The 23,531-nt window shown below is 43.8% G+C and overlaps 1 protein-coding gene across 1 annotated transcript in view; it reads left to right on the top strand.

Moving 5' to 3' along the window:
• cntnap2b (contactin associated protein 2b) overlaps positions 1 to 23,531 on the top strand; it is a 45,145-nt gene that overhangs the window by 6,654 nt on the left and 14,960 nt on the right. Inside the window, exons 2-20 of the mRNA XM_085253250.1 lie at positions 1,661 to 1,777; positions 2,580 to 2,773; positions 3,301 to 3,448; positions 5,478 to 5,681; positions 5,777 to 5,961; positions 7,750 to 7,893; positions 10,730 to 10,988; positions 11,117 to 11,266; positions 12,236 to 12,398; positions 13,250 to 13,356; positions 13,969 to 14,088; positions 14,236 to 14,348; positions 14,797 to 14,881; positions 15,065 to 15,221; positions 17,112 to 17,239; positions 17,349 to 17,519; positions 18,754 to 18,972; positions 22,947 to 23,183; positions 23,286 to 23,519. Of these exons, the coding sequence (XP_085109376.1) occupies positions 1,661 to 1,777; positions 2,580 to 2,773; positions 3,301 to 3,448; positions 5,478 to 5,681; positions 5,777 to 5,961; positions 7,750 to 7,893; positions 10,730 to 10,988; positions 11,117 to 11,266; positions 12,236 to 12,398; positions 13,250 to 13,356; positions 13,969 to 14,088; positions 14,236 to 14,348; positions 14,797 to 14,881; positions 15,065 to 15,221; positions 17,112 to 17,239; positions 17,349 to 17,519; positions 18,754 to 18,972; positions 22,947 to 23,183; positions 23,286 to 23,519 (3,135 nt within the window). The remainder of the gene's footprint in view (positions 1 to 1,660; positions 1,778 to 2,579; positions 2,774 to 3,300; positions 3,449 to 5,477; positions 5,682 to 5,776; positions 5,962 to 7,749; positions 7,894 to 10,729; positions 10,989 to 11,116; positions 11,267 to 12,235; positions 12,399 to 13,249; positions 13,357 to 13,968; positions 14,089 to 14,235; positions 14,349 to 14,796; positions 14,882 to 15,064; positions 15,222 to 17,111; positions 17,240 to 17,348; positions 17,520 to 18,753; positions 18,973 to 22,946; positions 23,184 to 23,285; positions 23,520 to 23,531) is intronic.

Raw genomic sequence — 23,531 nt, 5'->3', positions numbered from 1 at the left:
AGAGTAAAGCACGAGGGAGGGGCTAATAATCGGCTCAGTCATTTTTAATGATCGTTGAAAGCCCAGATTGTAATCGTGATTAAAATTCGATTAATTGAGCAGCCCTAAACTGCAGGCGGGTCAGCTTCCAGAAGCAGCAGCGCTGTCATCACACGGGAAACTAAATTAGAGCCTAGATCAACTCTGCACCACTCAGTTTATTTTTCGATGTGATTAAAAAAGCAGTTAGACTGGATTTGTAGGAATATCATCATTGTGGTTTTGCAGCAGGAGCTCAGACGTACTGCTGTCAGAAAGATCAGGTGGAGACGCTGATTTCAGGTCGTCTGCTGACGACGTCGTGTTTGTCTCCTTTCTTTATGCTGCTGAATGCATGCGAGGCTTGTTTTGTAATGCATATGAGCAAGCTCATCACTATGCTCAGCACCTGTCTCCCTCTTTCTCTCTCACACACACGTGTTATACATCGGTTATGTTGCTGTGCTGAGTGTTTCTGCTCTCTTCCTCTGATAGCAGATAGTGTGTAGTTTCAGCAGATAATAATAATAATAATACATTTTATTTAAATAGCGCCTTTCAAAGCACCCAAGGACACTGTACAACAGATAAAAACTGGAAATATACACAATGATAAGAATAGAAGATAAAAGTTAAAACATACAGAAATTTAAGAATAGGCAATTTTAAACAAATGAGTTTTAAGGGTGGACTTAAAAAGAGAGAATGAGCTAATATTTCTGAGGTCCGGGGGTAGGGAATTCCAAAGTCGAGGGGCAGAGCAACTAAAGGCCCTCCCTCCCATTGTGATCAGACGAGCAGAGGGAACAGAGAGAGAAAGAGAAGATGAAGATCTGAGGCAGCGGGATGGGAGCTTCATCTGTAATAAGTCAGAGAGGTACGGTGGAGAGAGAGAGTGAATAGCCTTGAATGTAGACAGAATTATTTTAAAATGGATGCGAAATTTGACCGGGAGCCAGTGAAGTTGCTTCTTGATTGGGGAGATGTGGTGGGTAGAAGAAGTCCTAGTAATAATACGGGCAGCAGAGTTCTGGACACGTTGGAGCTTGGAACTCTAAACTCTCTAAACTCTAATCAGAGAATCTCAGACGCAGTCATTAAACATCTTTTTGTTGTTACCGTGTCATCACACCCAGTTTCATCAGTTTCCATCCAAATGTTCACAGAGCTGAGATCAGCAGCATCAGCCTCACACTCCTCCTAACCTCCCAGTGTCAGTTATACAGATGAGTTAATGTCGGTGATGTCGTGTTAACCTTGGCTCGAACAAACGAGTGGGTTCAGTCAGCTTTCAATTGTTTGATAAACAGACGAGAACATTGGTTCTTTGTACAAGTGGAACAAAATGTCCAAATGATGGATTTTGGTGTTTGTCTGCTGGGTATTAAGACACATCAATCAGTTCTCATTAGAGTGTAAAATAATGTCCTCAAAGCCAACTTTGTTATCAACATGAAGAGCGGATTACGTGGAGTTATGAATATTTACCTGAAAACGCAGGTGAGCAGCTGCAAACGACTGCTGTGAGTTCGTGCTGCTGTTTTCGTGTCTTGGATGAGGATGCGATGTAGAAGTGCAGCACACGGTAAAACGTTGGCCTGTTGGTAGCATTGAAGGAAACATCTGTGGGCTTCTGTTTCAGGTTCAGGGAAGTGTGAGGACAGCTTGGCCACTCCTCTTCCTTACAGCTCCTTCACCGGGTCGTCTCTATACAGCCGAGGAAACGGAGCCGGTTATGCCAAACTCAGCCGGAAACAAGGTATGCCTCGGGAATCTTGAGGATGAGGTTGTTTGTATTTCTGGGTTGTGGAGGGGTTAATATTAAACCGGTTTCTGGGTCCATTCATGGCTGCATTTCCACAGCTTTGGTGTTAAATGTCAGCTTCTGTTAAGGCTCTAGCTCACAGTGCCGACATGTATTAGTTGTATAATTGTGACTAAATAATTATGTCGAAGAAGAAAGCGGTTTGCAGACTCCTGCTGAGATGCAGCTCAGCCCCTCAGCTGAACATGTTTATTGAACTTTGACTTGGACTCAACATCAACATAAAGTGTTGATCTTGTCATAAACGAACACTGAACACTGAACAAGCTGTTCTAATGCTCAGTAACGTCTCAGGTATCAACGTTTTTCTTTTTTATGTGACTGTAAACATAACCATGATTCGTGGGTTTACTGGTTCCCATGTGAAGTTTTACCTCACCTGACTATAAACATCTGGAGAGCATATGTAAATGTTAACAGTATAAAATAATAATGACCATTTAATTTAAGAGATGATTAGATTAGACATAAATGAGAATTGATATATTTATTCTTTAGATACATCATCTGTGGGCATTTTTTCACTGTTTTTAAAAATCACATTTGGCATGTGAGCTCATGTGTGCAGTGTTTTTGGCTTAAAGTTCGTGTGGGCAAAGCCTCAGAATAATTCTCCAGATAAAGTAGTGCAGACACTGAAGACGATTAGGCTCTAAATGTCGTTTTTTCTTCATCTACTCACTTTTTTCTCTGACATCTTTAACCCTTCCCAAACTTACAACATCCCAAAATCTAGGTTCTGGAGGGTGGTCGCCATTGGATACAGACCGTTACCCGTGGCTACAAGTAGACCTTGGTTCTAAGAAGCAGGTGGTTGCCATAGCAACACAGGGTTGCTATAGTAGCTCTGATTGGACCACAAAGTATCGGCTACTTTACAGTGACACACAGAAAAACTGGAGACCTTATCTACAGGATGGAAACATTTGGGTAAGGAAATCAGTCGGACCGACTTATCGACACAAATATCATTTCAAGTCGACGCTGATGTTAAAATATTCCACCTGTCAGGGTTTAGGAAGACTAAACCCTGGCAGGTGGAATATTTTAAATTTAGATCTGTGGCACGGTGCTATTACTGAAACTATTACTCCTCTTCCTTCTAGTCTTCTTCTTTTGCTCCTCGTTCTCACACTGTAACGTAAGCCTGTGTTTAATGTTGCAGTGTGAGTCAGTTTCACAGGTGTGGACCTGTGGTGTGTATTTGCTCCGTTTAGAGTCTCCAGTATTTATGGATTAATGGGTACTAACCATGTTATTATCAGGACAAAACCTCCGATTTGACTTCTGTTTTTTTTAAATGTAACACCACATCAACAGCTGCCTGAAGGTGTTTTTCACTTTTCTAATTAACCAATGAAAAAAAAACATGTGGTTTAATGTTATTTGATTCATTTTCTAATGAATAAAAACTACATTTAGATCTGATTTTCTCTTTAAAACAAATGTTGTTTCAGACATTTGAAGGGAATGTGAACAGCGAGGGTGTAGTTCGCCACGAGCTGCAGTATGCCATCCTGGCTCGCTACATACGTTTCATCCCAGTGGAGTGGAGCAGGGCGGGTCGCATCGGGGTGCGCCTGGAGCTGTATGGCTGCTCATACTGTAAGTGCAAGCTGAAGATACCTGATTGAAACACCATGCATGTGATGTGGATGTAGATTTACAGTACATGACCTGTGGGCACCTGCGTCTGGCCACTACAGGATAGGCAGTTCTTGAAAACTGGAAAGTACAAGTTCATCCTTTGTTGGACAAATATACACTTCTTGCAGTTGTGCCTCTGTACAGCACGACAGTGGATTTAAAACCCAATGAGGATTTTAATACCTGGATGAAAATCCTTTGCAGGAGTCAGACTGCATGGACATCGCTGTGGACCAAAGATGTTCTGGTGCTGCTGACCGGTGCACCACACAGTTTGCCAAGTTTTTGCATCTGTCTGAACTATTTAGATCTTTTGCACCGCACACAAAGGCTAAAATAAACTGAACGTTTGGTACCAAAATAGACGATATAGACAAGTCAGTGAAACGCAGTCAGATTAACAGGTAGCAGCAGAAAGCTTGTTTAAACAGAAAGGTTTTTACTGCTTTTTAAAAGAATCACCAGACGTGGTGGTAGACGGTCCTCGTTACTCTGCAGCCGTGTTCAGGGAACAACCAACAAACTCTGTGAGCGCAGACAACCAGCAGCAGCGTGTAAGACGCTGGGATAAATAATCTGGGGCCATTTAGTGCTCTGTATGTTAAAACGAGAATTTTTAACTAATTCTAAAATCTATTAGAAGCCAATGTAAAGAATATAAAACAGGAGTAATGTGAGCATGTTTGCTGGAACGTGTCAGTAGTCTGGCTGCGGCATTTTGTTTGGCTTGGAGGCAGAAAGAGACGATTTGCAGATCATTACATGAAGGAACCTTTAAATACAAGCGCGTCCATGCTCACAGGTGTACACACCGGTGCTCACACACTTTCTCCCCTTTCTCTTCCCCAGTCAAGTCTGTCCCGTATTTAGCAAGTGATAATAAAATAAAATAAACAATAGGGCTGGGATGGTCCATTTGGTAAAGTAAATCCGTTGGGCATCTTTCTTCACCTTTAGACAATAATTCTGATGCAAAAGAACCAAACGGGACAGGCAGAAAAAAAAAGAGAGGATTTGTCCAAGCTGGTGAACAGATTTTACATGTGGGTTAAGGCCCAGAGAAGAATCCAGTATTATTTCGAATGTTTGGCTCAGCAGGAGGACAGAAAAGCAGAATGTGGTTGAGGAGGAGCTGTGATCATGGTCTCAGCCTTGTTCATGTTTAAAACAAGGATATTTCTATACAAAACAATGTCACGTGTACAGATGTGTGATCTAAAAACACGAGGACTTACATGTTAGCTTTAATCTTCCGGTTTAACAGCAGTCCTTCCCTTTAAATCTACGCTCTCTTCTTCCTCTCCTGTCTTTCTCATCTTTCTCCATCTCTGAGTGAAGTTCGCTCTCTTTCTTTTCTTTCCATGTGAGATGCAGCAGTTGGACTTTCAGCTGCAAACTGTTGTTCTAACTGCAGATTGTAGATAGTTAAGTTTAGGATTTTTTTGGATCTCTCAGTCATGCAAGTGTAGCTGAGAGTAAGTTGATGTAAGAGGCTTTGCTCATCAGATCAGCTTCTCAGGCCACAAATGATGATTGCATGCTACTGGCACATTACGCTCAGCTGCAAAGTCTGTGCAGTAACAGGTTCTGTGACACACAACAAGCTCACACTGCAAGCAGAAAACCATCTCTGTGCAGAAGAAGTTGCACTTGGTGGAAAGTGTCCCCAGTACATTTGTTAAGGGCGAGATTTAGAGCGACTGAAAGTCGCAGGAAAAGATCTTTCCTGAAAGCTGCTGATGGCTGAGAATGCAGCCGGACGTCTGCTAATATGTTCCTGTAGTTACAAATCTGTCTGCTAGCAAATGTATGTTGTTGTGTTACAAAGTCTGAGGGCCAGCAGAATACAACACCTTTGTATTCCTATCGCTGATGTCTATGTATTGATGAAAGTCACAAATACACTATATTTTGAATTATATGTTAGTGTTTAACTTTCATTTAATACGTTTCAATGAGTTCATACTTTTGCTTTTGCATCTTTCAGGGGCCGATGTGATTGGTTTCGATGGGCACGGGGTCATCTCCTACCGCTTCAGGAGTAAAAAGTTAAAAATTGTGAAGGACGTCATCTCTCTGAAGTTTCGCACCACAGCAGGAAACGGGGTGCTGCTTCACGGAGAGGGGCAGCAGGGGGACTACATTTCCCTCGAGCTTCACAGAGCGAGACTGCTGCTCAGCATCAACTTAGGTAGCTTTCTAATCTCCTTGGTGTTTGTATCAGAGCGAGTTCTGTTAAACTTTATTAACCACTGATTTCATGACTGATGTGATGTGTCTGTCCAGGCAGCAACCAGAACGGTTCTATTCAGGGTCACACGGCTGTGACCAGTGGAAGCTTGCTGGATGATGACCACTGGCACTCTGTTGTCATCGAGCGTTACCGCAGGAATGTCAATTTTACTTTAGACCGCCACACTCAGCAGTTCAGAACCAATGGAGAATTTGATCACCTGGACCTGGACTACGAGGTACACCCTCCACACGGCTCAGTGAATCATACATTTGACTTAAACTGTGAATGTGTGTGTTCTCATTTAGCAGGAACCTGTTTATTCATGTGTAATCACTTTGGTTTTAAATGTGCTATAGAAATAAAACGTGCTTCCAGCCATCCGCTCTCTTCTGCTTATCCTTGTCAGGGTTGTGGGGGTTTGGATCCTATGATGTACTTATTTAATGAAGTACTTGCTAGGTTCTAAGAATCCTCTCCAAAGTCTTAATTGAAGAGGAAAATATCTTCTTAGTTTGGATGTCACCTCGAAAGGAAGACACACAATGTTTGTTCACATATAAACCGTATTATATGGAGGTAGTCTGACTTTCAGCTCCTCGTCTCCAGCATGATTTAGGTTCTGCTGATGTTTATGGTTATATTAGGCATGCAGTGAAATCTGCTACTTCCTTTTAATGACTTTAACTGAGGCTTCAGTGTTTAGAGGACACGTGTGCACAGGTACGCATATCTGCTGCTAATGTATGTCCTAGTTATCCATCAGCCCTGTCAGCCGGAGCACAGGTTCCATCGTTCAGTTATATTCAGGGCACTGTGCACAGTACACCATTAAGAGTAACTCTGCAGTCACTGCTTGAACAGATTGTTGGTGAAGCTGGAGGAAGAAACTTACCTTTGACAGGAAAAGTAAAGATTCTGGCAGAAATGAACCCACTCGTCATGTTTCACACACAGTTCCTGCTTTGGCACAGCAACAACACAACACTGTCATGATAAAGCTTTCACAAATAATTAGGTCACTTAGTTCAAATGCCTGGGGCTCAATTATTTTGTGAAAGATCAGCTCAATATTTAAGATATTGTCTTTCAAAAGAATTTGACCATTTAATCATTTAGGCTACATAAATTCACATCACTTCATCGTTTCAAAAACATTACTGAATGGCTGTTTGGGAGCTCAGGGCGCATTTAAAAATAGAATACTTTGTGGTGGACATCGTAGCGTGACCTCAGGATCACATCTAAGAGCTACTGTCAGCCAACATTTGTGTTCATGTTTTTAAATCAGAATACTTGTTAAAATTAAGCGTTTTTTCCCCGTGTTTACTTTGTTTACTGTTTATATTTACATTATTATCCAGTGTTTTTTTTGTTTGTTTCTTTGGTACTTCTGATACTCTAGTGTGAGAGTGAGACAGGTACAAAGTTGAGGCTGGAAGCAACAGAGGTAAGTGAGCTTAAATACCTGGTCGACCATCCAAGGCATCAGACGGTGCACACAAAGCATGAAGAAGAGTGTGCAGAGAGGCAGCGAGGGTCGAGACGGGTGTCTTTGTAACAGAAGGATTGCAGCAAGAGTGCAAGTGAACACAAAATGCAGTTTCTAAATGAAGGTGTTTCTTATTAACGGTAAAAGAAATCCAAACCTGCATGATTGACCCTAAACCCAATGACTGGTTGGGCCACGCTTGTCAGCAACAACTGCAGTCAAGTCTTTGTTGTTTGTTTAACGTGCAAAAAAATCTGAAGTCAGGAAGGAGGCAAACAGTTTGTAACAACACTGTACGGAGCTTATCTCACTGTGTATATTTGATAGTCCGTTTATTCCTGCTGGTGTTCCTACAGTTTACAACATTACTGCGGTTCATCTGTGTAACGCCTGAAATGTTCATTTACTCTTCACAGTTGAGTGAAGTGGTTGTTGTCTGCTGTTATTAGCAGACCTTAAAAAGCGAATCGTTTGACTCTGTGTGGTTGCAGAGATGCAGAATCCCCCAGTGTTGCTTTGTGTTGTGTTCCTCAGATCAGCTTTGGAGGACTTCCTGTGTCTGTGAAGCCAACCTCAGGAGGCAAAGAGAACTTTGTTGGCTGCATGGAGGGAATTACCTACAACGGGGAAAACATCACTAGTCTGGTGCGCAGGAAGAAGGTTGACACCACCAGCTTTGTAAGAAGTGTCTTCTCTTTGAGTTCATGTGCCCAGCCTTGTGTAAATGTAGACTCGAATGCTGCAATGATCTTAAAAACCCTTTTGCAGTTTTTCTGTTATTTGGCAGTTTGCATCTTTTCCTAAACTAAATATGTCATGGCCACTCGTCTGTGGAGGAAAACTCTTCTTCAGCTTCAGTAACATGCCTCGATTCGTCGTGACCCAAACAGCTCTAAACGTACTTTTTAAACCATATATTACTGTTGTTTGTGTTAACCTCTGCCAGACAATGTAAAATATTTTTCTTCTTTATTGGGATCTTCTTAAATAACAAAGTTAATTGAGTGGATTTAATTGTTTGTTGCTCCTGTGGATTTGTCCCAAACAGTCTCTAACCTGAACACTTTCGACCTGTCAGAACATTAAAAGGAGCTCGGGTAGTTTCTTCACTGTTGCTCAAACTCCTGAGCAGTGTTGGTCAAATTACTTGAAAAAAGTAATCAGTAACTAATTACCGATTACTCCCCCAAGAAACTAATCCCATTACTTTACTGATTACTGATTTTCAAAAGTAATTAATTACTTAGTTACTTAGTTACTTTTTAAAAACACAATTTACAACCTGAATAGGTGATAAAGTGATAGATCTTTCAGCCCAATTCTACTTTTTCTGCATAATCCATCATACAAAATGTAATCAAATGGAAAAGTCTCTTTTTAAAACTTGTTTTATTAGTTTTAATCTTTTAACTTTATGCATCAAGCAAAAATTTAATTATCTGCAACATTCTCTGACTGGAAGAAATTAGTTTAACATTTAAACCTATTTTCTGCACATTCCAGCACATAAAATAAAATATTTTTTGTGTTTACACTCAGTCTTTCAAATAGATGCAAGTAAAACACAGCAGAAAATAAATAAAGTCAAAGACTCAGCGGTCCTGTTGCTCTATTTTCACCTGTAAAGCAGGAGTGGGGTAGGCGGAGGTTTACCCTGGTGCAGGTGTGCCGCGGTCAGTGGAAGGATACGGCAGTTTCTCTGTGAGTTTCCCATTACGTCGTAGCTACTCGGTGCTTGTTGGAAGTTTAGGGGTTTTTTTCGCTGTAAAAAGAAGTTTTCTTCCCACGCACAGCGGACACTAATGTTTTTGTCACTTTTTTTGTTACTTCCACGCTTTAGACGCTGCACGCTCATACTCTCTCCCACACTTGATATATGATCCATTGTTGATCTGCACACAGCTGTTGTCACCAATGGCGCTCTTGCTTACGTCACTGTCCTGAGACATTCTCGCAAAAAATCACGGTTTTAGTAACGCAGTAACGCAGCGTTCCTACGGGAAAGTAACGGTAATCTAATTACTGTTTTTGCAATAGTAATCCCTTACTTTACTTGTTACTTGAAAAAAGTAATCAGATTACAGTAACGCGTACTGCCCATCTCTGTTCATCACAACAACAGTCACTGTTATACAATATTATGGTCAACAGTATCAAGTGCTCTTCAAAGTAAAACACTTCCTGTAACAAGCTTTTACAATAAAATAAATAATTACCATTAACTGTTTGAACACATTTTCTACACATTCACTGCAGTAATGAGAAGCAGAGCATGTTTTAGTGTTTCCTGCATGTCCAAGTAGTAACACGTAAAAGATCAATAAATCACAACATCCTCCCAGCTGATTAACAGCTGTTCATCCGTGTCCAGCTGCTTCAGTGGTTTACTCATCTCGAGTGGATGCAGTAACTGAGCAGGTCTGTGCAGCAAGCTTTAAACTGTGAACAATGCAGGAACAGCTGTGTCCGAGGAAATGCGTTTGTCTGGGCGAGTTATTCTCTCCAACCAGGACAACATCGCCCACGTTCATCACACTGGGTGTTTTTACTGGTAAAAGCCACCGACCTTCTGGTTAGTGGCCGACCTGCTCTGCCACCTGAGCTACAGCTACCTCCAAGTGCTCACAGCTCTGGAACTGTGCAAAGAGGACAGAGGCCTCAATATCGCCTCTACTTCTGTCAGTATACTAGTGAGCTCCTCAAAGTTCAGCGAAGCCGTCCCAGGACACTCCTTAGATTTGTTTTCACAGAGTTCTCAGGCTTTTCCCAGAAGCCACCCCACCAAGCTGCTCGCTCAACAATAAACTGAAGAACGTCTCTGATGGTCTGCTCTTTCAAATGTCATGAACAAGCCTACATAACCTTCGTCTTGCAATAAATCTCTTTACTTTACAGTTCTAAATAAACCACCCCAGTGATGGTGCATTGAACAGTGCAGTGTAATCACAGGCTGCCAGTTAACCACAGTGAATCTGTGATTCGTTGGCAGCACCCATGGGTGTTGCTATCTGAAACTAAAACCAGAATACCGTAGCCTCCCACACTAAGGATGGATTTTGAATCTCTCCTTCCTCAGGTGGCACATTTCTTGTCTGAAACTTGTCTAACTCGTTAGAGCTAATTTTGATTGCCGGTTCTTTTTTCCACTCCATAGTAACCACTGTGTTTTTAGCTCAGATGTTCAAACTGAGTGGACTTCCTAGTCTGTGACTAGACTGGCTTTTAGTAACGTATTCACTGTGAAAATGTCTGAAATGTAAAAAACAGACATGTACGTGGATCCACGCGCCCAACATTTGATGACGTTCATGTTACTCAGACCTACGCTGGCCCTAGAGGACTCGCAGAAGTGGAAATTATAGCATCAAGTCTTTATTCCACACACTCTGAGCACCTAAACTGCCTGACAACCGTTTTCAATTTAGAATCACCAAATAAAATGAAGTTTCAAAATAAAAGTCTGTTAGGTACTGTCTCCATAAATCTCTTTATCGGTTTCTTTCTTCCACTGTAGCGTAACCTGACATTTTCCTGCTCCGAATCCAACACCTCCCCAGTTTTCTTCAACTCCACATCCTTCCTGCGGCTGCCGGGTCAGACTGACAGCGACACCCTGTCAGTCAGTCTGTCTTTCAGGACGTGGAATCCCAACGGCCTTCTGATGTTCACCGCCCTGGCGGATGGCTGGGTGGAGCTGGGCCTGACGGAGGCAAAAATCACCGTCTATATGAATGTGACACAGAAGAAGAACACACGTATAGACATTTCATCAAGTGAGCTCAGCTCGTTGGTTTTCGGTTGTTTAATTATTATCTCGAGGTCCTTTTTGGTCTCTTTGTCTTCACTTCAATCGCTGTTGTGTTTTCCTGTTAAACTTTTCTTCATGTGTTTTTCCTCATAGGTTCAGGTCTGAATGATGGACAGTGGCATAGTGTCCACCTGAATGCACTGGAAAACTATGCAATGCTGACAGTTGATGGAGATGAGGCCTCCACAGTTAGAACAGCTATCCCCATCCAGATCCAGACTGGAGGAACATATTACTTTGGAGGTGTGTTAAGTCTAATTGTTGAATGTTGTCATTGTGTTTCTTAAATTTGTAAAGTCTTAGTTCAAGCAGTAGCAAAGAGATCTCTGTGATCCTGAGCACCTCTGCAGCCTCTCTGTGCTGGGGGAGGTTTTATTGTAGACACATCCTCTCTGACAGATCTGCTTCTTGTGTTGTTGCTTCCTGCTTCTATGACCCTTTTGGTCAGGAGGAGGTCACACACACACACACACACACACACACACACACACACACACACACACACACACACACACACACACAGTGCCTTGTCTTAGAACCATTGGGGGCTTTTACATGGGGAGGTGCTTGTGTTGTGTAAACTGTAACTGTCGTGGGAATAAACAGCTGTGAGGAAGCTGCTCTTTGAAGGATTTGGGCTACAGACAGCTGATGAGCACTAAGCTCCACCGCCTGGTTCTGACCAAAGCTTCCCTCGTTAGCGGCTGAAGATGTTCTGTCTTGTCTTGTGTTCTTCATGAGGAATACGTCTCTAAACTAGCGGCGCCTGTGGAAACACAGACTCAACAAGGTGATTACTGAAAAATGGGAGTAAACATGATCCAGAGTAATTTGATGTTTTATCAAGTGTGTCCAAGTTTTCTCTTCTCTCCTAAAAACACAGTGTGAGAAAGCAGCACTGATGCAAGTGTGAATTTAAAACGTGCAATAACAGGCTATGACTGCGTGCTACATCCGCGTGGGTAAAATTAGTCCAAGTTTCTTGATTATCAAACAAAATGAAAGTAGATGTTTGTTTTGTCCTGAAGCACAATGACTTTATTTTCACAGAAGCTCGCATCGACCTTCAAGACCCGATTTTTGGTGCCTGAAATAATTGCATGTTTTGAATCCTGCTTAAATGAGATTAAACCGTGCCGTCCTCACCAGCTTCATTCCAGTATACTTCTGCTGGTGATAATAATGCCTTTGCTGCTCTCCGTCTTTGTCTAGGTTATTTTCTGCAAACTAACACCAGATCACATCAGCGCTCCTTCCAGGGCTGCATGCAGATGATCCACATAGATGATCACCTGGTGGACCTCAAGGCGGTGGAGCAGGGCCTCATTGGAACTTTTGAAAATGTCAGCCTAGATATGTGTGCCATTATAGACAGGTATTTATCCCAGAAGTCCAAAGCTAAGATTGTAATAAAGAATTAAAAGCACAGTGGATTGTTGTTGGGACCTCCATCAGGCTGGAGGGTGGAGAGGGGTTGAAGTCGTGTTCTCACTGAGTTTCCTGCTGTTTCATGTGTCGCGGTTCGAATTTTGAGGAAGAGACATACGACTGAAAGTCCATAGTGGGTCAACACAAATGATTTTATTAAAACACATATATGTGGTGAAAATGGGCTCTGCGAAACATCAGGCTCCATCTCCCCCTGACAATAGGTGGGTGTGATATTTATACTTATGATGACCAGTAACTCCAGCGAGGACATATTCTAAAAAGGAACCGCTACTTCCTCTGTTCCTCCAGATGCTTCCTGTTATTACACTTTTCTAGACTTACACAACATTTGCAATCAGTTTACCCAGACAGGCTATGTGTCTGTGTCGTTAATCTAAGTGCATGACCCCCCTCTAAGTCATCTGTTACCAGGCAAACATCCACAGCACAGGGCACACGGCCTTTATTTCCTTTCTTAAACAATCATAGAAAATATATGTTAAATTGTATATATATAAGCAATCCTTCCAGCTTGAACTTTGCTCCATTGATCGGCCAGACATCGCGCTGCCCGTAGCTTCAACCCTTTAATTATGCAATATGTGTGTAACATGATTACAGTTGCCCCTGCAATGAAAGATTATGTGCTTACACCTGAAATACAGACTTTACTGTAACCTCACCAGTTTCAATAAATGTGTCAATGAAATGACAATAATGATAAATCATAAATGATGCAACAGTAATAATAAGGATTATGGATGTAAAATAATATTTCATCTCGACACATGTCAGGTGTGTTCCAAACTACTGTGAGCACAGCGGCCGCTGCTCTCAGACGTGGGACGCATTCACCTGCAACTGCAGTGGCACTGGCTACACTGGAGCTACTTGTCATACCTGTAAGTGCAGTTATACTCTGGCATTTGTTTAATTAATGGTAATCCTAATGTTATGTTAATCATAAGACTGGTTTTTAGTTAGTTGGTTATTTCATGATCTATTTGCTCAGGTTCCCTGAAAAATGTTAGATTTTTTAAAGATGCTCGGATTCTTTATCAAGTTCATTCTTTTAGGCTGAAGGTAGCTGTGAACATCAGTGTTTTTGTTTTTTAATCTCTGCCCACTCAGTGGTACAGTCAGGGCAACCGCCCAGATCCTGTTAGCATCTAGTTCTAAGGCTTTCATTCTGCATTTATCCATCAAATACACTGTTCCTCCCTTTATTCAAATACTGTACCATTATTATTACTACCAATATTTTCCATGCAACCTTACATGGCTGCAGACACAAGTCACAATACTGAAAGGTACCAGCAGCAGTCGTTGAGGGTGCCAGTAGAGTAAATTCCTGTGACTGAACTGAGTGCCCAGGGTTACTTTTCTAGACGTTTCCAGCTCTGGGACGGGCTGCTGACTTGTGTCATATTGGTGCCAACTTTTTGGCTTTTGCGTCTGACTCTATGGTGAAAATGGATGCACACAGACAGACTATACCTTGCTTCCCCTGATAGCACTGTATCAGCAATCATGTGAGGAGTATAAGCACCAAGGCAAGAGTTCGGGGAGCTACTGGATAGACCCAGATGGCAGCGGCTCTATAACCCCCTTCAGAGTCCACTGTGACATGACAGGTAAGATATTCAATCTTTATTTAAACCAGCATGAAGAATATATTCCAGCACAAATTACTTCAGGTTTATCATGTGACTGATTGTATTTAGGTAAATCTGTGATGTAGAAGGAGCAGAGAATATTTACATGTCGGTTGTTTTTCTTAGAGGATGTGGTTTGGACCACGCTGAGGAACGACCTGTCTCCTCAGACGTCAGTATCCAGTGCAGACAAGGGCAACGCAGTGCTGCAGATTTCTTACAATATGACTGAGGAACAGGTACACACTTAATGTTACACACTCCGTTTCCTACATGCACTGCACTTTTTCTTTTTTAACAAAACAGTTTGCTAACAATAAACATGCAGACACAAAACTGAAGTAGAAACAAAGTTCATCTTCTAAGCATTGTTAATCGACTGTTCAGCGTTACAGATATTTTGGGGAGAAGTCCAACGATTCGATGGGTTCATAAGCAGAATCGTGTTGGTCGTACGGGGCTGGCTGCTTGAGTCACAGGTTTTTATAGTCATGTTAAACAGTTGAACCTGTTCAGGACTAGATGGCTTTAATCAGTCCACAGTGCTCTAAACAATAAAGAAGAACCCAGCTGTTCGGTTGGTTTTCATTCCAACACACGTCACAGACCGTAAATATCACAGACTAAGAAATGTTCTTAGCAGACAAATGACAAATCAGCATACTCGTGTCTGTCTCGTGTGTCCAGATGTTGTCAGTAACCAGCAGTGCAGAGTACTGTGAGCAGTACGTCGCCTACGCTTGCCGAATGTCCCGCCTGCTCAGCGGTCCAGGTGATGATGCCTATTATCGACCTTTTCACTCACTATAAAGAATGTGTTTACTCTGTTCATCAGACTGCCCATCATTATTATCATAACACATACTGTAAACATTAAAGTGATATTTTTGAATGGTGCGTGTGTTCAGAAGTGTTTAAGTAGCAGTACACTGTAGCTGTTTGGTTCGACCTCCAGATGGCGTCCCTTTCACTTGGTGGTTCGGAAGAGCCAATGAAAAGCATTCTTATTGGGGGGGTTCAGGACCAGGGATCCAGAAGTGTGCCTGTGGTATTGAACACAACTGTACTGATTCCAAACACTACTGCAACTGTGATGCAGACCTGCGTGCCTGGTGAGTGTACCCTCACTCAGCCGCTCAGCTGAGCTGTATCGTGTTACAAACTAGAGTTTATAGTTTCATCCTGTAGGTCAGGGGTCGGCAACCTTTCTGATGATGAGTGCATCTAAAGTTTCCTCAGAAGTCAGTGTGCCATATGACTGCATTAGCAATACATTTAATAACGCTCTATATTAACAGTTACACACTATATAGAAAAACTTTACAGAATTATATTTGTTCACAGATGTTGGCAGCTATCAGCGAATAGTTATCAGCTGTTTGGAAACAAAAAAAAGACTTTTTATCCATAACAGCAAATGAACTGAACAACAGAAAATGCAAATGCTGTTTATCCTCACAACAATGTTAACAGACGCTGTTGTGACAGTGATGCACAGTCTTGTTGGTATATGTATGATTTCTATACATTTTACATCAGACAAAAACTTTGGTTGTAAAATTCAGATAATTATTTAAACAAGAATAAGAAAGTATTTCTTTGTGCCCCCCTCTCCCTGTTAATGCCCTACCTGCCCCCCTGGCAAAACTTTGCACAGTTACCAGCTGTCAGCTACATAAAAAAAGGATCCTGGGGTTATTTGTCTCTCAGAAACAGTTCATAACTTCAACTCATCCATGTCACCTAAAAGGTAAACCTGTTTCTCCATCACCTGTTCAGCTCTGATGATTCAGTAAGGACATCTCCTGGTTTCATCTTCATGTTTCCCTCTCACCACATATCCAAACCGACATCATGACCAGCAGCTTTACAGCTGTGGCTCCAGCAAACATCAGCTGATACTAGAAATTAATATTAAATAAATTTTAACAACAGCTGATCAAGCTTAAACGTGCTGCTGTTGTTTAGCGCGACATCCGCTGGTTTCCTCTTTCTGGCACAAAGTGGACGATAAACAAAGAAGAGAGAAAAGCCGATCAGCTGATCATTGATCAGTTTCATGATTGAAGTAGAAACAGGAGAGGGAGGGGGAGAAGAAGAGGCAGCTGTGCAGCGTAAACACAGAGTAACTCCAGCTTTGTGTCTTTTTCATTGTAGCTGAAGTCCGGGACAAACTGTTCTTTTTCAGCTCAACATGAAACGCGTAATATTTTCTCTGAATACGAGACGATAACGTCTTTTTACAGAACATTTGGCAACTCTACTAACTAACCTTATGAATTAAATAAAGTTCACCATCAGTAACATTATCGCACCCACCCAGCTGTATAGAAACTCCGTCATGCTAGCTAGTACGCAGTACGAGTTATTGTAACTGACTGTAAAAAGTCAGCACAACGAAAATAAACTCCACCTAAACTTGGTTTATATCTGACCCAGATAGACTGCAGGTCATAACTTCTTACCTGAAGTTCAGTTCACCTGACACTCGGACCGGCGGCCACCTCGGGTCTCTCCTCCTCCTGCCTCCCCTTTCCCTCATCCACCTGCTGCCTCTGTGGAAGCTCTAAATAACTGAGTTATTTTTACACATCTTCCAGCATCTGGCCAATTCACCACCTTTCCTTGTTTATAACGTTACAAAACCCCCAAAACAACAAGCAAAAAAACAACAGAAAACCATCGGCCCATAAAAACGAAAAATCACATGGCCAGCCCAGCTATGGTCGTGCCATCAGTTAACCCTTCGCGTGCCACAGGGTTGCTGACCCCTGCTATAGATTATAATCCTCATAATCCTCACTCAGTGTTTGAATGAAAGCTTGTGCCAAACCCTGATCAGCCCTTCAGTACTTTCTTAAATGTATATGTGAATGATGTAATAACACAAATTAGACAAAATTGATTTAAAAAATCAAATCTAAAGTAAAGGAAATATTTTTAGCTGACATAATCCTGAGCTGACTGTCATGTCTTCTTTCTGTGTGTGTCCGTGTATGTAGGAAGGAGGACTCAGGCCTGTTGGTCTACAAAGACCACTTGCCAGTCAGTCAGGTTGTGGTTGGTGATACAAGCAGAGCTGGATCTGAGGCCAAACTAACCATAGGGCCACTCAGATGCCGAGGGGACTGTGAGTCTCTCTCACACACACACACACACACACACACACACACACACACACGTATTTCATGTTGTTTCATAGACAAATATATTTTATATCTTGTGGTTATTTTCTATAGCAAACTTCCGGAATGCGGCCTCCTTTACAAGCCCCGCCTCTTACCTCCACTATCCTTCTTTGAGAGATGAAACCAGCACTGACATCTCTTTCTACTTTAAGACGTCCTCTACTCATGGAGTCTTTCTAGAAATCCTGGGAAGCACCAGCTTCCTTCACATTGAGCTCAGAGGTGGGTCAGTGTGTGTGTACTACTGTAATACTGTTGAGACCTTTGCACATGTGCAGTTGAGATATTAGGTCCTTTTTAAAGATATAATCCCCAAAGGTTGATTCTGTTCATCTGGATGTTTTCAGTGGGAGAAACGTGTCGTGACTCATCAGCTGACTTCTTCAGTCTCAGCTGATAAACACTGCATTTGCATAATGACTGAAACCAGCTGACTGAATGAACAATGGGCTGTGAGGTCAGTTCATTGATCAGCTGAGACTGAAGAAGTCAGCTGATGAGTGACGACACGTTTCTCCCACTGAAAACGTCGTTTTAAAATATCTGTTGTTTTATAATAATATTCCTTAAGTGAAACATGTATAATGTAAAAAATATTGGTCCCAGCATGGAGCCCTGTGGAACTCCATTCATAACTTTTAAATTCAAATTCAAATTCAAATTCAAATTTTATTTGTCACACACACAGTATGACATGGGGGTGAAATGCTTGAAGAAAAGTTTTACAATATTTACAATTTACTACAAAAATTTACAAATTAACTTAGGAATTTACAGTAAAGAATGTGCAAATAGCAGAAGAGATTATAAAGATAAGGATTATAAATTATAGGAATTATAGGATTATAGGAAATGTGTGGTGGTGCGTGTGGTGACGTGTGTGAGAGTCCAGTCCTACACCTGGTTCAGGGCCCGAATAGCCTGGGGGAAGAAGCTCCTCCTCATTCTCTCTGTTTTGGCCTTAAGGGAGAAGTGTGTGAAGAAGACTCCCGTTTATATGGATAAATTGGAGTCTATCAGATAGATATGATTCAAACCAGCACAGTGGTGAGTTCTAATCTCTGTAGTAAAACATTGTGCACTGAGGTCTGTCAGGACAACCATGGAGAGGAGTCTGCTATTAGAACCCATAAGTAGATAATTCATAACCTTCACTAGTGCTGCTCCTGTGCTACGATGCACTTTAAGTAAACCATTAAATAAACCGTTCCTTTGCAAATGCAAATGGTCAGTGTTTGGTGACGTCTCTTTCAAAACATTTTGAAATGAAAGGAAAGTGGGTCTATATTTAGCTAAAACATTTGGATCAAGTAAGAGCTTTTTGAATAAGGATTTAAAAGCCTGTGGTATGTAGCCTGTAAACGGAGATAACTTAATCATCAGTGTTTATTACTATCTGTCTCTAGGAGATGAAAATTTTAACTATTTCCAATGTTTGACATGTTTGACTCCACAGCCGACTCAGTGGTTTTATTCTCTTTTGGCATTGGCACTGAGAAAATGGAGCTCAGTGTCCGCTCACCAGTGCCGTTAAATAATGACCAGTGGCATCGTGTGGAGGCTGAAAAAAACATCAAGGAGGCAGTGCTGCAACTTAATGGACAGCACAGAATGGTCAGGCCCACCACCTTACAGGGCCATGCAAAACCAGAGCTCTACAGTGATCTCTATGTTGGTAAGACTTGTGTGCCACATATGTTTATGGTCCCATTTGGACTCATGAGGAGTATGTTACTCTTCTTCATATATGTCTTCAAACCGCAATGAACAAGCATGTGTGCTTCATTCAGTATATTTGGTCTTTTTTTTTTTATGTTTTAAAATGTTATGTTGTGATCATCAGAGTCTGAACTATAAAAAATCTTTTAAGTTTTTGTCTGAATTTATTAATGGCTGCAGATCATCCAAATATAAAAAAAATGTTAATGGTCCTGACTTTGACGACAAATTTCCCAAAGGGTGAGAAGGTGCTATCGGGCATGGGGCGACCGTGCCCGATAGCACCGTGGCTCAGGGGGTTGGGAAGCGTATCTGTAACCGGAAGGTCGCCGGTTCGATCCCCGGGCTCTCTGTCCTGGTCGTTGTGTCCTTGGGCAAGACACTTTACCCTACCGCCTACTGGTGTTGGCCAGAGGGGCCGATGGCGCGATATGGCAGCCTCGCTTCTGTCAGTCTGCCCCAGGGGCAGCTGTGGCTACAACCGTAGCTGCCTCCACCAGTGAGTGAATGTGAGAGTGAATGAATAGTGGCATTGTAAAGCGCTTTGGGTGCTTTGAAAAGCGCTATATAAATCCAATCCATTATTATTATTATTATCACCGCTCTGGTGGGGAACGAGCCTGAGTTAGTGCGTGAGGTTGAGAGGTACCTGCTAGATATAGTCGGGCTCACCTCTACGCATGGCTTGGGCTCTGAAACCAGCCTCCTGGAGAGGGGTTGGACTCTGTCTCAGTCTGGAGTTGCCCCTGGTGAGAGGCGGTGGGCTGGGGTGGGTATTCTAATATCCCCTCGGCTTGCTGCCGGTATGTTGGGGTTTTTCCCGGTGGATGAGAGGGTTTGTTCCCTGTGCCTTAGGGTCGGGGAACAGGCTCTGACTGTCATCTGCGCTTATGCGCCGAGTGGCAGTTCAGAGTACCCAGCCTTCTTAGAGTCCCTGGGGGGGGGGGGGGGGGGGGGTGCTGGAAGGTGCTCTGTTGTCCTGCTGGGAGACTTCAATGCTCACGTGGGTAACGGCAGCGAGACCTGGAGGGGCGTGATTGGGAGGAACTGCCTCCCTGATCTGAACCCGAGCGGTGTTTTGTTATTGGACTTCTGTGCAAATCACAGTTTGGCCATAACGAACACCTTGTTCGAACATAAGAGTGTCCATAAGTGCACGTGGCACCAGGACGCGCTAGGCCGCAGGTCGATGATCGATTTTGTAATTGTATCACCAGACCTGCGACCATATGTTCTGGACACTCGGGTAAAGAGAGGGGCTGAGCTGTCAATTGATCACCACCTGGTGGTGAGTTGGATCAGGTGGCGGGGGAGGACGCTGGACAGACCCGGTGCACCTAAACGCGTAGTGAGGGTGTGCTGGGAACGTCTAGCAGAGGCCCCAGTCCGCGAGATCTTCAACGCACACCTCCGGCAGAGCTTCAACAGCATTCCGAGGGAGACTGGGGACATTGAGTCCAAATGGACCGTGTTCAGCGTCTCCATTGCCGAAGCTGCTGCATTGAGCTGCGGCTGCAAGGTGGTTGGTGCCTGCCGTGGTGGTAATCCCCGAACCAAATGGTGGACACCAGAGGTGAAGGGAGCCACCAGGCTGAAGAATCACACTCCTCTGCCTTCCTTGGGAAAGTCTATGCCAGGGTGCTGGAAAGGAGAGTTCGTCCGCTAGTCGAACCTCGGATACAGGAGGAACAATGCGGTTTTCGTCCTGGTCGCGGAACACTGGACCAGCTCTTTATCCTCTCAAGGATACTTGAGGGTGCATGGGAGTTTGTCCAACCAGTCTACATGTGTTTTGTGGACTTGGAGAAGGCATTCGACCGTGTCCCTCGGGGTGTCCTGTGGGAGGTGTTGCGGGAGTATGGGGTGTCTGGCCCATTGCTACGGGCCATTCGATCCCTATACAACCGTTGCAAGAGCTTGGTTTGCATTGCCGGCAATAAGTCGGACTCGTTCCCGGTGGGTGATGGGCTCTGCCAGGGCTGCCCTTTGTCACCGGTTCTGTTCATAATTTTTATGGACAGAATTTCTAGGCGCAGCCAAATGGCGGAGGGATTTCACTTTGGTGGCCTCAGAATCTCATCTCTGCTTTTTGCAGATGATGTGGTTCTGTTGGCTTCATCGGGTGAGGGCCTCCAGCTCGCACTGGAACAGTTCGCAGCCGAGTGTGAAGCAGCGGGAATGAGGATCAGCACCTCCAAATCTGAGGCCATGGTTCTCAGCCGGAAAAGGGTGGCGTGCCCACTCCGGGTCGGGGATGAGTTCCTGCCCCAAGCGGAGGAGTTCAAGTATCTCGGGGTCTTGTTCGCGAGTGATGGGAGAAGGGAGCCGGAGATCGACAGACGGATTGGGGCTGCGGCTGCAGTAATGCGGACGCTGCACCGGTCCGTCGTGGTGAAGAGGGAGCTGAGTGTAAAAGCGAAGCTCTCAATTTACCGGTCGATCTATGTCCCTACCCTCACTTATGGCCACGAGCTGTGGGTAGTGACCGAAAGAACGAGATCGCGGATACAAGCGGCAGAAATGAGCTTCCTCCGAAGGGTGGCTGGCCTCTCCCTTAGAGATAGGGTGAGAAGTTTGGCCATCCGGGAGGGGCTCAGAGTAGAGCCGCTGCTGCTCCACATTGAAATCAGCCAGCTGAGGTGGTCGGGCATCTGACAAAGATGCCTCCTGGGCGCCTCCTGGGTGAGGTGTTCTGGGCATGTCCCAACACCTTGGTGTTCCCCCGGATAAGCTGCAGGAGGTGGCTGGGGCGAGGGAGGTCTGGGCCTCTCTGCTTAGGCTGCTGCCCCCGTGACCCAGCCTCGGATAAAGCGGATGAAGATGGATGGATGGATGGATGGATGGATGGACAAAATAATAATCAAATCACCAGAATTATGCTTATGTACTTATACTAATTACCCTACTCTAATGCTAATATTAGGGTGGTGAGTTGGATCAGGTGATGGGAGAGGATGCTAGACCTAAATGTATAGCGAGGGTGCGCTGGGAATGCCTGGCAGACGCCACAAGATCTTCAGCTCCCACCTCCAGCAGAGCATCTACAACACAGGTGTCCAGCTCCAGGTCTCGAGGGCCGGTGTCCTGCAGGTTTTAGATATGTCCTTGAACCAACACAGCTGATTTAAATGGCTAAATTATCTCCGCAACATGTCTTGAAGTTCTCCAGAGGCCTGGTAATGAAGTAATCATTTGATTCAGGTGTGCTGACCCAGGCCCTCCAGCAGGACACCGGCCCTCGAGGCCTGGAGTTGGACACCCCTGATCTACAGCATTCTGAGACACGAGACACTGAGTCTAAATGGACCTGCATTGCTGAAACTGCTGCACTGAGCTGCAGCTACAAGGTTGTTGGTACCTGTTGTGATGGTATACCCTGAACACCAGAGGTGGACACTAGGGGTGAAGGGAACCACCAGGCTTTAGATGGAGTCCTATCGGGCTTGGTTAGCCTGTGGGACTTTGGAGGCAGCCAATAGGTACTAACAGGCCAAGTGGAATGTGGTGACGGCAGTGGCTGAAGCAAAAACTCGGGTGTGGGAGGAAAGACAATGGAAAAAAACTTCCAAACTGCCTTGAAGAGATTCTGGCAAACTGTCAGGCGACTCAGAAAGGAAAAGTGGTGCTCTACCTGCACTGTGTATAGTGTGCTGACTTCGCTGCTGACTTCAATTGGGGTGGCTGTAGCTCAGGAGGTAGAGTAGGTTGTCTAGGTTCGATCCCTGGCACCTCCAGTCTAAGTGGGGCATGAGATGTCATTATTTTCTGATTTCTGTACCGTTAGCTGGAAGCCACTGCAGACTGGAGCACACGAAAAACAAGAAACTCATTCAACAGTAATGTGCTAATCTGCATATCACATTGAATTACTCGTTATTTGAAGGTGTTCTTAATGCTGTTCTGGATTATTCTGCCTTACATCTATACCAGGTGCTTCAAGTGGTCAAAGGGGTTTTCTGGGCTGCATGCGAGCTCTGAAGATTAATGGTGTGATCTTTGACCTGGAGGAATGGGCAAAAGGGACTCCAGGTGTGAATCCAGGCTGCCAGGGCCACTGCAACAGCTACAGGATGCACTGCAGAAATGGAGGAAAGTGTGTAGAGCATTACAATGGTTACTCCTGTGACTGTTCCCTTACTGCTTACGATGGACCCTTCTGCACTGATGGTATGACCAACACCCTGTTTGAGATTAGATGGGTTCAGATTTAATAATCAATAAGAATTTCCACTATGTTTTAATGTTCTTTATTCTTTAATTATACCTTAGATGTAGGCGGCTACTTTGAGACGGGGACATTGGTGCGTTACGACTTGCTGCCAGAGGGGGGACCTTTTGCATTGAGGGACGTGAAGAGTCTGTCAGGTGTTGGTGTTTCAAGTGAGGCCAACCTGACTCAGGAGGAGCTTGTGTTCAGCTTCAGCACCTACAGTGCTCCCAGCATTCTTGTCTACATCAGTTCCAGAACTCAGGACTACTTGGCTGTGGTTCTCAGACACAATGGTAGGCTTATTA

The sequence above is a fragment of the Mchenga conophoros genome, linkage group LG18 (genome assembly GCF_057382185.1).
Source record: "Mchenga conophoros isolate Kocher_MC1m ecotype Shallow Benthic linkage group LG18, M_conophoros_male_GT1.1, whole genome shotgun sequence".
Classification (NCBI taxonomy): Eukaryota; Metazoa; Chordata; class Actinopteri; order Cichliformes; family Cichlidae; genus Mchenga; species Mchenga conophoros.
The sequence above is the reverse complement of the archived record's forward strand: the minus strand, read 5'-3'. Positions and strand labels throughout refer to the sequence as shown.